This window comes from Meles meles, chromosome 2 (genome assembly GCF_922984935.1).
Source record: "Meles meles chromosome 2, mMelMel3.1 paternal haplotype, whole genome shotgun sequence".
In the NCBI taxonomy this organism is placed as follows: Eukaryota; Metazoa; Chordata; class Mammalia; order Carnivora; family Mustelidae; genus Meles; species Meles meles.
The window spans coordinates 12,786,034-12,802,448 of NC_060067.1; the positions used below are offsets into that span (position 1 = coordinate 12,786,034).

The 16,415-nt window shown below is 38.3% G+C and overlaps 1 protein-coding gene across 1 annotated transcript in view; it reads left to right on the forward strand.

Moving 5' to 3' along the window:
- Positions 1-541: 541 nt before the first annotated feature.
- The window catches only part of TMPRSS11E (transmembrane serine protease 11E), a 68,699-nt gene continuing 52,825 nt past the window's right edge, over positions 542-16,415 (forward strand). Inside the window, exon 1 of the mRNA XM_045997371.1 lies at positions 542-615. Within this exon, the coding sequence (XP_045853327.1) occupies positions 542-615 (74 nt within the window). The remainder of the gene's footprint in view (positions 616-16,415) is intronic.

Below are 16,415 nucleotides of genomic sequence, written 5' to 3' on the forward strand. Positions count from 1 at the left end.
TGATTTTTGCAATATTTATGGTTTAACAATTTTCTTCAATCATGATGTGGTTTTTGATATAACTATTTATTGAAGTGACTGTTCACATATGAACTATTGCATCTTTCACAATTTCTCTACCCATATTGGGGTCTTTGATACAGATAGGAATGCTAATTATTTTCCATTCTCTTCAGATAATCCTAATCCTAATCTGGTAATACAATATCCTTTTTGAGAAAATGGCATCCAGTCAAGGGAAAATGGGTTAACAAGACATATCAAGTTAAAAAAAAACAAACCTAAAAACCTAAATGGGACCTTCTCAAAACCTACTTTCCCCTATACTAGCCAGTTTCTTTGGAGGGCACTAGTTTCTGACACTTCTGAATGTTGGGCATGAATATGCTGGGAAAACAGTCATGACAAAACTCTTGCCACGGCACCTCCCTGGAGCTCAGGGAGGAGGAGCTTTGCATAGTCTTCTATAGGAGGTGACAGAATTGTTCTAGCATCAGGGTATAGTAACCTTTTCTTAGATGAAGGGTAGTGTAAAAGCAATATGGAGTTTCCTATGTCAAGCAGGGCGCTGTGTCAAGGAATGATGCAAACAGTTAAAGGTACTGCAGTTACAAGGTATGCCTGGACCAGCATCGGCTGACACTCTGGAACTGGTAACGAGCAGAACCAGAGGAGTTCTTCCAGGGCCCAAGACCAGTTAAATTCCTTTAGAAAGGGGATGATTTGGGCAGCAAACTGTCAAACTCTTCAGATAGGAGCTCTCTCTGTATCTGACCACTTAAAAAAGGCAACTGACATCAAAGGCTCTGCCTGATTGATCTCCGAACAGAAACAAGATCCTTCACGGCTTGAAAATAAGAAGCAGTAAGTGCCGGAACTGACTCAGACTGGACCGAGGCCTCGTCTCAGCTCTGTGTCCACAGACTGACTTCATGTTCAGTTCGTTAATTTCTGAGGCCCTTCTTGTTTGTTGTGTAATTTGTCTCGTGTCCTATTCTGTGTGCTATGTAAGAAGCCAAGTTTAATCACATGGTGAAATGTCACTGAGTTTGGAATCTTGAGACTGCTTTATACTTGTGATTAACTTTGCTTTTCGATTGAACCAAGTTGACATTGTAGACAGACGCGACTCTTGTGTGTGCCTTCAGAGTGTGCTCATGATAGGTGGAAAAGAGAAAATACCATGTAAACTTTCTGGATTCACAAGAAGGAGTTGCTATCTTGATGTCAAATCTTAAATTTAGATAAAGTAATTTTTAACATATAGTTGCTATTTTATTACAGTGGTCATTCAGTGGAAGGGCAGTTTCCCTTCAAAAAAGATCCTGAGGGGCGCCTGGGTGGCTCAGTGGGTGAAAGCCTCTGCCTTCTGCTTGGGTCATGATCCCAGGGTCCTGGGATCGAGCCCCGCATCGGGCTCTCTGCTCCACAGGGAGCCTGCCTCCCCCTCTCTCTCTGCCCACCTCTCTGCCTACTTGTGATCTCTGTCTGTCAAATAAATAAATAAAATCTTTAAAAAAAAAAAAAGAGGGGGAGGAGTCAAGATGGCGGAGAAGTAGCAGCCTGAGACTACATCAGGTAGCAGGAGATCAGCTCGATAGCTTATCTAAACATAGCAAACACCTACAAATCCAACGGGAGAGCGAAGAGAAGAAGAACAGCAACTCTAGAAACAGAAAATCAACCACTTTCTGAAAGGTAGGACTGGCGGAGAAGTGAATCTAAAACGACGGGAAGACAGACCGCGGGGGGAGGGGCCGGCTCCCGGCAAGCGGCGGAGGAACGGAGCACAAAATCAGGACTTTTAAAAGTCTGTTCCACTGAGGGACATTGCTCCAGGGGCTAAACCGGGGTGAAGCCCACGCAGGGCCAGCGTGGCCCCAGGCCCCGCAAGGTCACAGAAGGATCGGGGGTGTCAGAGTGTCGGAGAGCTCGCAGGTATTAGAACGGAGAAACCGGCTGCAAAGACAGAGCCGAGGACTAAACTCTCAGCTCGGGGTTACCTTGAACTGGTCGCGGGCTGGGTGAGCTCGGAGCGCGGCTAGAGGCTGGGGATACGGGAGTGATTGGGTGCTGTCCTCTGGGGGCGCACTGAGGAGTGGGGCCCCAGGCTCTCGGCTCCTCCGGGCCGGAGACTGGGAGGCCGCCATTTTCATTCCCGTCCTCCGGAACTCTACGGAAAGCGTTCAGGGAACAGAAGCTCCCAAAAGCGAACCCGAGCCGATTACTTAGTCCGGCCGCCGGTAAGGGCGGTGCAATCCCGCCTCGGGCAAAGACACTTGAGAGTCACTACAACAGGCCCCTCCCCCAGAAGATCAACAAAATATCCAGCCAGGACGAAGTTCATCTATCAAGGAGAAAGCAGATTCAATTCCTAAGACAGCAGAGCAATTCCAGAGGAGGAGAAAGCAAAGCACGGAACTCATGGCTTTCTCCCCATGATTCTTTAGTCTTGCGGCTACTTCAATTTTTTTTTCTTTTTTCAATTTTTTCTTTTTTTTTCTTTTTTCAATTTTTTTTTCTTTTTTCTTTTTTCTTCTTCTGCTAAATTTTTTTTAAAAACTTTTACCCTTTTCTTTTTTTAACGTTTTTTGACTAGTTCATCTAAATATATATATTTTTTCTTTCTTCTTTTTATTTTTTTTATTTTTTTTATTTTTTAAATTTTTTTTCTTTTTTTTTTTTTTTTTTTCTTTTTTTTTTTCAGAACCTGTTTTTTATCCCCTTCCCCCCCCCCCCCCACAATTTGGGGTCTCTTCTGATTTGGTTACAGCGCATTTTTCCGGGGTCTTTGCCACCCTATTAGTAGTTTATTTGCTCCTTCATATCCTCTTATCTGAACAAAATGACAAGGCGGAAAAAATCACCACAAACAAAAGAACAAGAGACAGTACCGAAGGCTAGGGACCTAATCAACACAGACATTGGTACTATGTCAGATCAAGAGTTCAGAATGACGATTCTGAACATTCTAGCCGGGCTCGAAAAAGGCATGGAAGATATTAGAGAAACCCTCTCTGGAGATATTAAAGCCCTTTCTGGAGAAATTAAAGAACTAAAGTCTAACCAAGTTGAAATCAAAAAAGCTATTAATGAGGTGCAATCAAAAATGGAGGCTCTCACTGCTAGGATCAATGAGGCAGAAGAAAGAATTAGTGATATAGAAGACCAAATGACAGAGAATAAGGAAGCCGAGCAAAAGAGGGACAAACAGCTACTGGACCATGAGGGGAGAATTCGAGAGATAAGTGACACCATAAGACGAAACAACATTAGAATAATTGGGATTCCAGAAGAAGAAGAAACAGAGAGGGGAGCAGAGGGTCTATTGGAGAGAATCATTGGAGAGAATTTCCCTAATATGGCAAAGGGAACAAGCATTAAAATCCAGGAGATGCAGAGAACCCCCCTCAAAGTCAACAAGAATAGGTCCACACCCCGTCACCTAATAGTAAAATTTACAAGTCTTAGTGACAAAGAGAAAATCCTGAAAGCAGCCCGAGAAAAGAAATCAGTAACATACAATGGTAAAAATATTAGATTGGCGGCAGACTTATCCACAGAGACCTGGCAGGCCAGAAAGAGCTGGCATGATATATTCAGAGCACTCAACGAGAAAAACATGCAGCCAAGAATACTCTATCCAGCTAGGCTATCATTGAAAATAGAAGGAGAGATCAAAATCTTCCAGGACAAACAAAAACTGAAAGAATTTGCAAACACCAAACCAGCTCTCCAGGAAATATTGAAAGGGGTCCTCTAAGCAAAGAGAGAGCCTAAAAGTAGTAGATCAGAAAGGTACAGAGACAATATACAGTAACAGTCACCTTACAGGCTACTAATGGCACTAAATTCATATCTCTCAATAGTTACCCTGAATGTTAATGGGCTAAATGCCCCAATCAAAAGACACAGGGTATCAGAATGGATAAAAAAACAAAACCCATCAGTATGTTGCCTACAAGAAACTCATTTTAGACGCGAAGACACCTCCAGATTTAAAGTGAGGGGGTGGAAAACAATTTACCATGCTAATGGGCATCAGAAGAAAGCTGGGGTGGCAATCCTTATATCAGATCAATTAGATTTTAAGCCAAAGACTATAATAAGAGATGAGGAAGGACACTATATCCTACTCAAAGGGTCTGTCCAACAAGAAGATCTAACAATTTTAAATATCTATGCCCCTAACGTGGGAGCAGCCAACTATATCAACCAATTAATAACAAAATCAAAGAAACACATCAATAATAATACAATAATAGTAGGGGACTTTAACACTCCCCTCACTGAAATGGACAGATCATCCAAGCAAAAGATCAACAAGGAAATAAAGGCCTTAAATGACACACTGGACCAGATGGACATCACAGATATATTCAGAACATTTCATCCCAAAGCAACAGAATACACATTCTTCTCTAGGGCACATGGAACCTTCTCCAGAATAGATCACATCCTGGGTCACAAATCAGGTCTCAACCGGTATCAAAAGATTAGGATTATTCCCTGCATATTTTCAGACCACAATGCTCTGAAGCTAGAACTCAATCACAAGACGAAAGCTGGAAAGAACCCAAATACATGGAGACTAAACAGCATCCTTCTAAAGAATGAATGGGTCAACCAGGAAATTAAAGAAGAATTGAAAAAATTCATGGAAACAAATGATAATGAAAACACAACAGTTCAAAATCTGTGGGACACAGCAAAGGCAGTCCTGAGAGGAAAATATATAGCGGTAGAAGCCTTTCTCAAGAAACAAGAAAGGTCTCAAGTACACAACCTAACCCTACGCGTAAAGGAGCTGGAGAAAGAACAAGAAAGAAACCCTAAACCCAGCAGGAGAAGAGAAATCATAAAGATCAGAGCAGAAATCAATGAAATAGAAACCAAAAAAACAATAGAAAAAATCAATGAAACTAGGAGCTGGTTCTTTGAAAGAATCAATAGGATTGATAAACCCCTGGCCAGACTCATCAAAAAGAAAAGAGAAAGGACCCAAATCAATAAAATCATGAATGAAAGAGGAGAGATCACAACTAACACCAAAGAAATACAGACAATTATAAGAACATACTATGAGCAACTCTACGCCAACAAATTGGCCAATCTGGAAGAAATGGATGCATTCCTAGAGACATATAAACTACCACAACTGAACCAGGAAGAAATAGAAAACCTGAACAGGCCCATAACCAGTAAGGAGATTGAAACAGTCATCAAAAATCTCCAAACAAACAAAAGCCCAGGGCCAGACGGCTTCCCAGGGGAATTCTACCAAACATTTAAAGAAGAACTCATTCCTATTCTCCTGAAACTGTTCCAAAAAATAGAAATGGAAGGAAAACTTCCAAACTCATTCTATGAGGCCAGCATCACCTTGATCCCAAAACCAGACAAGGATCCCACCAAAAAAGAGAACTACAGACCAATATCCTTGATGAACACAGACGCAAAAATTCTCGCCAAAATACTAGCCAATAGGATTCAACAGTACATTAAAAGGATTATTCACCACGATCAAGTGGGATTTATTCCAGGGCTGCAGGGTTGGTTCAACATCCGCAAATCAATCAATGTGATAGAACACATTAATAAAAGAAAGAACAAGAACCATATGATACTCTCCATAGATGCTGAAAAAGCATTTGACAAAGTACAGCATCCCTTCCTGATCAAAACTCTTCAAAGTGTAGGGATAGAGGGCACATACCTCAATATTATCAAAGCCATCTATGAAAAACCCACCGCAAATATCATTCTCAATGGAGAAAAACTGAAAGCTTTTCCATTAAGGTCAGGAACACGGCAGGGATGTCCATTATCACCACTGCTATTCAACATAGTACTAGAAGTCCTAGCCTCAGCAATCAGACAACAAAAAGAAATTAAAGGCATCCAAATTGGTAAAGAAGAAGTCAAACTATCACTCTTCGCAGATGATATGATACTATATGTGGAAAACCCAAAAGACTCCACTCCAAAACTGCTAGAACTTGTACAGGAATTCAGTAAAGTGTCAGGATATAAAATCAATGCACAGAAATCAGTTGCATTTCTGTACACCAACAACAAGACTGAAGAAAGAGAAATTAAGGAGTCAATCCCATTCACAATTGTACCCAAAACTATAAGATACCTAGGAATAAACCTAACCAAAGAGACTAAGAATCTATACACAGAAAATTATAAAGTACTCATGAAAGAAATTGAGGAAGACACAAAAAAATGGAAAAATGTTCCATGCTCCTGGATTGGAAGAATAAATATTGTGAAAATGTCTATGCTACCTAAAGCAATCTACACATTTAATGCAATCCCTATCAAAATACCATCCATTTTTTTCAAAGAAATGGAACAAATAATCCTAAAATTTATATGGAACCAGAAAAGACCTCGAATAGCCAAAGGAATATTGAAGAACAAAGCCAAAGTTGGTGGCATCACAATTCCGGACTTCAAGCTCTATTACAAAGCTGTCATCATCAAGACAGCATGGTACTGGCACAAAAACAGACACATAGACCAGTGGAACAGAATAGAGAGCCCAGAAATCGACCCTCAACTCTATGGTCAACTAATCTTCGACAAAGCAGGAAAGAATGTCCAATGGAAAAAAGACAGCCTCTTCAATAAATGGTGCTGGGAAAATTGGACAGCCACATGCAGAAAAATGAAATTGGACCACTTCCTTACACCACACACGAAAATAGACTCCAAATGGATGAAGGACCTCAATGTGAGAAAGGAATCCATCAAAATCCTTGAGGAGAACGCAGGCAGCAACCTCTTCGACCTCAGCCGCAGCAACATCTTCCTAGGAACAACGGCAAAGGCAAGGGAAGCAAGGGCGAAAATGAACTATTGGGATTTCATCAAGATCAAAAGCTTTTGCACAGCAAAGGAAACAGTTAACAAAACCAAAAGACAGCTGACAGAATGGGAGAAGATATTTGCAAACGACATATCAGATAAAGGGCTAGTATCCAAAATCTATAAGGAACTTAGCAAACTCAACACCCAAAGAACAAACAATCCAATCAAGAAATGGGCAGAGGACATGAACAGACATTTCTGCAAAGAAGACATCCAGATGGCCAACAGACACATGAAAAAGTGCTCCACGTCACTCGGCATCAGGGAAATACAAATCAAAACCACAATGAGATATCACCTCACACCAGTCAGAATGGCTAAAATTAACAAGTCAGGAAATGACAGATGCTGGAGAGGATGTGGAGAAAGGGGAACCCTCCTCCACTGTTGGTGGGAATGCAAGCTGGTGCAACCACTCTGGAAAACAGCATGGAGGTTCCTCAAAATGTTGAAAATAGAACTACCCTATGACCCAGCAATTGCACTACTGGGTATTTACCCTAAAGATACAAACATAGTGATCCGAAGGGGCACGTGTACCCGAATGTTTATAGCAGCAATGTCTACAATAGCCAGACTATGGAAAGAACCTAGATGTCCATCAACAGATGAATGGATCAAGAAGATGTGGTATATATACACAATGGAATACTATGCAGCCATCAAAAGAAATGAAATCTTGCCATTTGCGACGACGTGGATGGAACTAGAGCGTATCATGCTTAGTGAAATAAGTCAATCGGAGAAAGACAACTATCATATGATCTCCCTGATATGAGGACATGGAGAAGCAACATGGGGGGGTAGGGGGATAGGAGAAGAATAAATGAAACAAGATGGGATTGGGAGGGAGACAAACCATAAATGACTCTTAATCTCACAAAACAAACTGGGGGTTGCTGGGGGGAGGTGGGACTGGGAGAGGGGGAGCGGGCTATGGACATTGGGGAGGGGAGGCGAACCATAAGAGACTATGGACTCTGAAAAACAACCTGAGGGTTTTGAAGGGTCAGGGGTGGGAGGTTGGGGGAACAAGTGGTGGGTGATGGGGAGGGCACGTTTTGCATGGAGCACTGGGTGTTGTGCAAAAAGAATGAATACTGTTACGCTGAAAAAATTAATAAAAAGGAAAAAAAAAAAATAAAAATGAAAAGCAGATGAAAAAAAAAAAAAAAAAAAAAAAAAAAAAAAAAAAAGATCCTGATATTGGAACCAGTGTATCCTTAATGGATTCACTGCTGAAGAACTTCATGCATTTGGCAGTATAAGAAGATTGCATCATACGCTTTGGAGATGCAAAGGTAGAGGTACGCAATGGAGTATATACAGACATTCAAAATGACGCTGCAGAATTGAATTTATTGAGTTTATTGACACATGTGACATATGTTCACCACACATCTTAAAGTAGAAAAAAGACTAAGCTGCATGGTGTCAGGAAAGTTTTGGCAGCAAGTAACAGAACATCCAACTCAAAATGAATTAAAAGTGATACATTTTTAAATGAAATAAAATGAAGTATTTTAAAATTTATTTATTTCTTTAAATTTCATTTAAAATATTTTAAATGAAATTTTTATTTCCAAAATGAAATAAAAGTGATACAATGAATTAAAAGTGATACATTTGTTTTTATAATAACAGTTATTAGATGTATTAATTCAATTCATATAACTCAGATGTAAGGCATGACTCAGGGTTGGCCGATTCAGTGACCCAACAATGTTGTCAAGGAATCAGGTGGTTTCTGTTTGCTCTGTCATCAAAATATGCTTCATCGTATAGCTGGTTCCCCAAATAATTGTAAGATAGAGTCTAGGTACAATTAAGCATGACTACTTGTTTCCTCATTCACATTCAGAGAGGGAAATAGAGAATGGCTTTCATTTGCTGTAAAGACTGAAGAGAAGGAACTTTTCTAGAAGTTTCTAGCAACTATTGCCTCATTTATCATTGGGGGAATCATATCATTTGCTGGTTTCTGAATTTATAGTTGGCAAAGGGAATGTTATTCTCTTTAGACCAGTCAGGCTCACTCACCATTTCCCAAACCAGAGTGCTGTTATCCAATAGAGAATAAGGTAGAATGTGTTTACAGAGTCAAATACAAATTTAAAAATATCTAATTTCTATCTATGAGTAGACTATAAAATTAACCTTACAATATTATGGTGTCTGGGCAATGGAATTATATTTCTTTTAGATTTAAAAAAATTATCTATTGCTATCTACAAGTAGTTTTAAAAATAATACTACAAAATGGTGGTAGTTGGGTGATGGAATCATGTTTCTTGTACATTTTCTTCCTTTTGCTTACCTGCATGTAACATTATTCTATAACTAGGCACACATTGCTTTTGTCTCTTTAAACTTTTAGTATGAAAGCTTTCAAGTACATGAAAAGAATAAAGGGAATAGTATAATGAAGCCTCAAGTATCCATTGCCCAGCTTCAACATGATCAATTTGTGCCAAATCTTGTTTTATGCATTTTTTGGTAATAGCGTATATAAAAAAAGTCAATTTTAGTTAAAAAATAAAAAGTTAAGAGCTAGCTCTACTTAACATTTTCTCTAATCCATAGAATTCACCTTTATGCAAAGTAGTAAAATTAAGCTAAGGACAGCCCAATATTGTGCTTAAGATCCTTCTCAAGGGGCGCCTGGGTGGCTCAGTCAGTTGATTCTGACTCCCGGTTTTGGCTCAGGTCATGGTCTTACAGTCATGGATTGAGCCCTGTGTTGAGCCCCCTGAGGAGCCCTACATCAGGTTCCCCACTCAGCCTGGAATCTCTATTGGATCCTTTTTTCTCTCTCCCTCTGCTTCTACCCCCATTCACACATTTTTTCTCTAAAACAGATAAACAAGTAAAATCTTTTTAAAAAATTCCTCTTGGATTGTGTTCAGTGTATTTGAAAGTTTGGTTTTGTTCAGCTTCTTACCCCACTTACACTTCTCAGAAATGTGTACTGCTCCTAATGTCAAGGGAAAAAGCACTTACCTCTAGGAACTTGGGCATACAAATGAAGTGGCTCACTAAAAGCTAGAGTTATCTTGAAAGCTGTTTCTATTTTTAAAATATGTGAAAATTTGCATTTCACTCCATGTTTAGTAGAAATGGAATGTTTTAAATTACTCACCAGTGAATAAATCTGTCATTGTAGGAAGTTGGCCCACGTTGGTCTTATGGCTTCCTGTCCTGTGAGGCACCCTGAAAAATATCCTGTGTAAACAAGGTCCCCTATTTAAGAAGCACAGCCTAGGCTTCTCCTTATTTAGAACTCTGATTATGCCATTTGGTTTTGTTTTCTTGACTTTGAAACTCCATTATCTTTAAGGACATTGGTTCAAATTTGGTCCTGTTGTTTTTCTACCACAGACCTCCTCAGCTAGTGTGTCCTACTCTAGGAACTAATCCTCAGTTGCCAGCCCTACTGATCCTTGTCCTGGCCAGGCCGAACCCAGCACCCTGCAAGAGGATCTCAGACCCCCAAAACAACAAGCATGCAGACACTCATTTAGTTAATAGATTTTTATTGAGTGCCGACTATGGGTCTGGCACTTGGGCAGGCCTTAGGAATACTATAGTTAAAAAGAAGGACACAATTCTGTCCTTAATGAGCCTACACTGTCATGAGGGACACACATGAACAGAAAATTATAAAACGGGCTAAGAAATGCAACATTATGTGAAGTACTGTGTCTTACAAAGCAGAGAGCAGGGTCCCTTACATGGCTCAGGAATGCATTCCAAGAATGTGAAGTAGTATAATGACAGGAAAGACAAGGAAGGAGTGGCCTGGTGGTAATTTTCTATATTTGAATGAAAACTCAGTCTTGTTCAACGATGCAGAATGGTTTCTTGGAAGTAAGGGGATTGTCCACTCAGTATGGGCACTTATTTCCACGGTTGCTTGTTACAGTGATCCAGCAAGAAGGGACTAGCATAAAGAGTTTGATTACTTAGGGGGATGGATTAGATTGAGCTTTTTTTGTGAACATCTTACAAATGTATTGTGTATGCTATTTAAGTCTCAGTATTTTTGCTTATGTTGCTGCTTCTTCCTGGAATGAACTTTCTTTGTTATCCTGGTGAAATCTTAATTATTTGTGAGTTCTTGTCCTTCTGTAAAATCTCTGCCAAGCAGAATCAATTACCCCATTGTCTTTCTTCCCTTAGCCCTTTGTTCCATACTACTCGAGGAGCATCTACATCTGCCTCTCCTACTATGACTTCCTGCTTGTGGAAAGCGACTAATTAGTCCATCTTCTAACCTCAGAACTCAGTATAGCACTTAAATACAATAGATATTTTAACAAATATATAAATTAAATGTATTCAAATTTAATTGTATCTTCAGAGCTGATTATTTTGATTACTTTATCATTAAAATCTATATTATCTCAATATTCAGAAAATTTAGGTTTATTTTCCCTCTTTTTTCCCTCAATAAAAGAATGAGGTAAGGGTGGTGACATTAGTAATCATTCTGAAATTGTCTTGATTAGGTGAATATGATATGAGACTCATTTCCTCTTGAGTAATTCAGTAACAAACACATCCAATCATTGTGAACTCCTCTAAGGTGGAGAGAGAGAGATAGGCCTCATCCACTTACAGTTGATCGGGGCTGAGTAATGGACCTGAATAAGAAAACTGATGAAGAAAGTTTCTACCCTACCCTTTCTGTGCTCTTCTACAGATGTATAGATTTGTACCTCAAGTTACTTAAACAAAAGAATGTTTGATGTCTAGACTTTTTCTTTTCCAACTTTAGCCCTCCTTTCTTTTCCATTTCAGGCATATCTCAGACACAAAAATGTTATAAGGTGACTCTTGATACTGGATATTCTCCCTTAAATATTTTCAGACCATGAATAAATGGCGTATCCATTCTGATAGCCTGTTTGGGGTTACATTTTTAATAATTTATAGCCCATACTTCCAGATATTCCACACATAGGACATGATCTCATTATCAATTGTGTATTTTGTTTCAACTTTATTAAGCCTAAACAAAGATTCACTAATAGATAGAAAAACATATTACTGTAATATATTGGGATTTGGGTTGGTAACGGGAAGCTATGTCTTCCAAAGACCCAAATAGCCTTGTTTGTGATGTTAGAAGGAAACCAAAAGAGTTGTTCACTTAGGTCCAGTTTTAAACAAGCAGAACAACATATTTTACAATAATATTTCTGGTCACTCTGTAAATGCTTTTGGGTGAGTCAGCCGTTCAAGACATTATGTTAGATTCTTTGAGGAATAAAAGATGGAAAAAAACACAGTTATTTCCTTAAAAAGAGACTGCAATAGAAGTTAGCCTTTTCCATCATTATAGTTAAATTCGTCTTGTAACTGCCAAACAGAGACATATGTGCCAAACACAACTGCTAGAACTTATTTAAATAGTCACTGTTAGGTTCTGCAGTTCAATTTCTTTTTTTTTAAAGATTTAATTTATTTGTTCATCAGAGAGAGAAAAAGAGAGCACAAACAGGGGGAGTCACTGGCAGAGGGAGAAGCAGGATCCCCACCAAGCAAGGAGCCTAATGCAGAATTGGATCCCAGAACTCTGGGATCATAACCTGAGCTGGAGACAGATGCTTAACCCACTGAGCCACCCAGTTATCCCTCTGCAGTTCAGTTTCAATTAATTCAGCACAACTTAAGTTTATTTAACTTGGACACTTTTAGTATTAGAAGATGTCTTTTAGGGGAGCGTACTTGTTGTTATGAGCACTATGTATTATATAAGACTGACACATCACAGACCTGCACCCCTGAAACAAATAATACATTATATGTTAATTAGTTGAATTTAAATTTAAAAAGTTTAAGAAGATGTCTTTTACATTGTCATTCACCACGTATATAAAAGTATAAAAAATGCACTACTACTAAATTATGGTAGTTAACAACGCAGCCTATAACCTAGTTCTAGGCTGACTGGGCTTAAACTCCAGCTTAGACACTTATCAATAGTCACCTAGGTTGAGTTACATAAGTCCTGGAAAAACAACAACAACAACAACAAAAGTGGGACTATATCAAACTAAAAATCTTCCAAGCAAAGGAAATCACCAATAGAGTCAAATGGCAACTTATGAAATAGGAGAAAATATATGTAAACCACTTATCTGATATAGGGTTAATCTTCAAAATATATAAAGAACTCCTATAACTCAAGCAAAAACACTAATAACTCAATTTTTTAAACGGGCTAAGAATTCGAATAGATATTTCTCCAAAGAAGATGTACAAATGACCGAAAAACACAAAACAAAACTCTGTATCTCTATCAGCGAAATGCAAAGCCAAACCAGAATGTGCTATTACCTCATACCTGTCGGGATGGCTATTACTAATAAAAAGAAAAAATATTGGTGAGAATGTGGAACAATTGGAACTCTTGCACACTGTTGGTGGGAATGCAAAATGGTGTAACTGCTACTATGAAATATAGTATGGAGGCTCCTCAAAAAATTAAGAGTAGAGCTTCCACACCCACAAGATCTAGCATCCCATTTTGGGGTATTTAACCAAAAGAATTGAAATTAAGATGTTGAAGTGATATTAGTACTCCCATATTCACTGCAGCACTATTCACAATAGCAAAGACAAGGAAACAAACTAAATGTCCATGAACAGATGACTGGACAAAGAAAATGTGGCATATAAACAGCATTTTTCACAGAAATGAGCAAATAATACTAACATTTCTATACATCTACAAAAGATCCCAAATATTCAAAGCAATCTTGAGGAAGAGGAATGAAGAAGGAGATATCAAAATTCTAGATTTCAAGATATAATGCAAAGCTACAGTAATAAAAAAAAAATGACACTGGCCCCAAAATAGAGAACAGAATAGAGGACTCAGAAATAAATCCACATATATCTGGTCAACTGATCTATGACAAAGACAGAAGAATATACGATGGGGAGAAGATAGTCCCTTCAATAAATGGTGCTTGGAAAACTGGACAGCTACATGCAAAAGAATGAAACTGATCAACGTTTCCTACACCATACATAAAAATAAACTTTAAATGGATTAAAGACCTAAATGTGAGACCTGAAACCTAAAAAGTCCTAGAAGAGAATGTAGACAGTAATTTCTCTGACAGTAACAACATTTTTCTAGATTTATTTCTTAAGGTAAGGGAAACAAAAACAAAATTAAACTATTGGGATTATATCAGTATAAAAAGCTTTTGCACAGTGAAGGAAATCATCCACAAAACAAAAAGGCAGCCTACTGAATGGGAGAAGATATTTGCAAATGATATAACTGATAAGGGGTTAATATCCAAAATAAAAAATGAACTTATACAACTCAACACCAAAAAAAAAAAGATTTGATTAAAAAATGGGCAGAGGATCTGAATATACTTTTCACCAAAGAAGACATACAGATAGGCAATAGACATATGGAAAGATGCTCAACATTACTAGTCACCAGAGAAATGGAAATCAATACCAAATGAGACATCACCTTATACCTCTCAGAATGGCTAGAATCAAAAACATAAGAAATAGCAAATGTTGGCAACTATGTAGAGAATTTTATTAAGAGTAGATTTCACATTAACTGTTCTTATCACAATAAAATAAAAATTAACAAAAATTACATAAATCCCTGTATTGTAGTTCCCTTGTCTGCAAAATGGAGTTAAAAATAATGGCTACTTTACAGGCTTGTTGTGAAGATTAAAACATATATGGGGGCACCTGGGTGGCTCAGTGGGTTAATGCCTCTGCCTTAGGCTTAGGTCATGATCCCAGGGTCCTGGGATCGAGCCCCACATTGGGCTCTCTGCTCTGCAGGGAGCCTGCTTCCTCCTATCTCTCTGCCTGCCTCTCTGCCTAGTTGTGATTTCTCTCTATCAAATAAATAAAATATCTTTAAAAAACATATATGAAGTGCCTTGAAGAGGATATGGCACAGGCAAATATTCTGTAGGTGTTACCTATTACTATTTTTACTTGAGTGAGAGAACCAGCCATCTAATAGTACCAGTAGTCTCCTATTGTGACACAAAGAGATTGGACAAAAAGAAATTCTCAAAAAATCATTCATTCAACAACTTTTTGAATTCTCATCATGTTTCAGGTGCTATCTAGTGTTCTAGGGATAGAGTTAAAGTGAACAATATAAAGTTTTTAGTCTAAAGGGCTTTCATTCTATTGGAGGAAACTGAAAATAATTTTAACTATTAGTAAATACTTTGAAGAAAAAGAAGGCAGTCTAAAGGATAGAGAGTGATGGGAGATATTAGTGGGATAGACTGTTTGGATGTAATGGCCCTTAAGGAAATGATTTTTGAGCATAGACTTGAGTGAAGTGATAGACTAAGTGCTGAGAAAACCAGTGAGAATTCTAGAAAGTGGAAACAGCAAATGTAAAGACAATGAAGCAGAATTGAATTCAGGGGTTAAGAGCAATCAGGAGCAACATTTTTATTTGGAGATAAGGTGGGAGTAGCCAAATTATTTTGGATTAATAGTAGATACATTTAATGGATCAAAAGAAATGATGGAGTATCATGATTAAAAAATACTCCAGGAAAAAAAGAACCATATGATCCTATCAATAGATGCAGAAAAGGCACTTGACAAAATACAGCATCAATTCTTGATTAAAAACCCTCAACAAAGTTGGGATAGAGGCACATACCTCAACAAAAGCTGTATACAAAAGACTCACAGCTAATATCTTCACTGCGGAAAACCTAAGACTCTTTCCTCTGTGGTCAGGAACAAGACAAGGATGTCCATTCTCACTGTTACTATTTAACAAAGTCCTGGAAAGTCACTTGCAGAAGAATGAAACTAGACAGCCACATACAAAAGCATGAAACTGGACCACTTTCTCACAATATACACAAAACTAAATTCAGAGTGGATGAAAACTTGAATGTGAGAGAAGAGACTATCAACATCCTATAAGAGAATATAGGCAGAAACCACTTTGACCTTGGCCATAGCAAGTTCTTATTAGAAACATTATCAGAGGCAAAAATTCGAACTGTTAGGACTCATCAAGATAAAAAGCTTCTGTGTAGCAAAGGAAACAATCAACAAAATAAAAGGCAGCTTATGGAATGGGAGAAGATATTTGCAAATGACATATCTGATAAAGGGTTGGTATCCAAAATCTACAAAGAACTTATCAAACTGAACATCCAAAAAACAAATAACTTAGTTAACAAATGAACAGAAGATATAGATACTTTTCCAAAAAAGACATCCAGATAACTAACAGACACATGAAAAGATACTCAACATCACTCATCAGCAGAGAAATACACATCAAAACTGCAATGATATATCATCTCACACCTCTCAGGATGGCTAAAATTAACAACACAAGAAACAATGGGTGTTGGTGAGGATGTAGAGAAAGGGGAACACTCTTACACTGTTGGTGGGAATGAAAATTGGTGCAACCACTCTGGAGAAGAGTGTGGGGTTTCCTCAAAATGTGTAAAACTGAACTACCCTATGATCCAGCAATTTCACTACTAGTT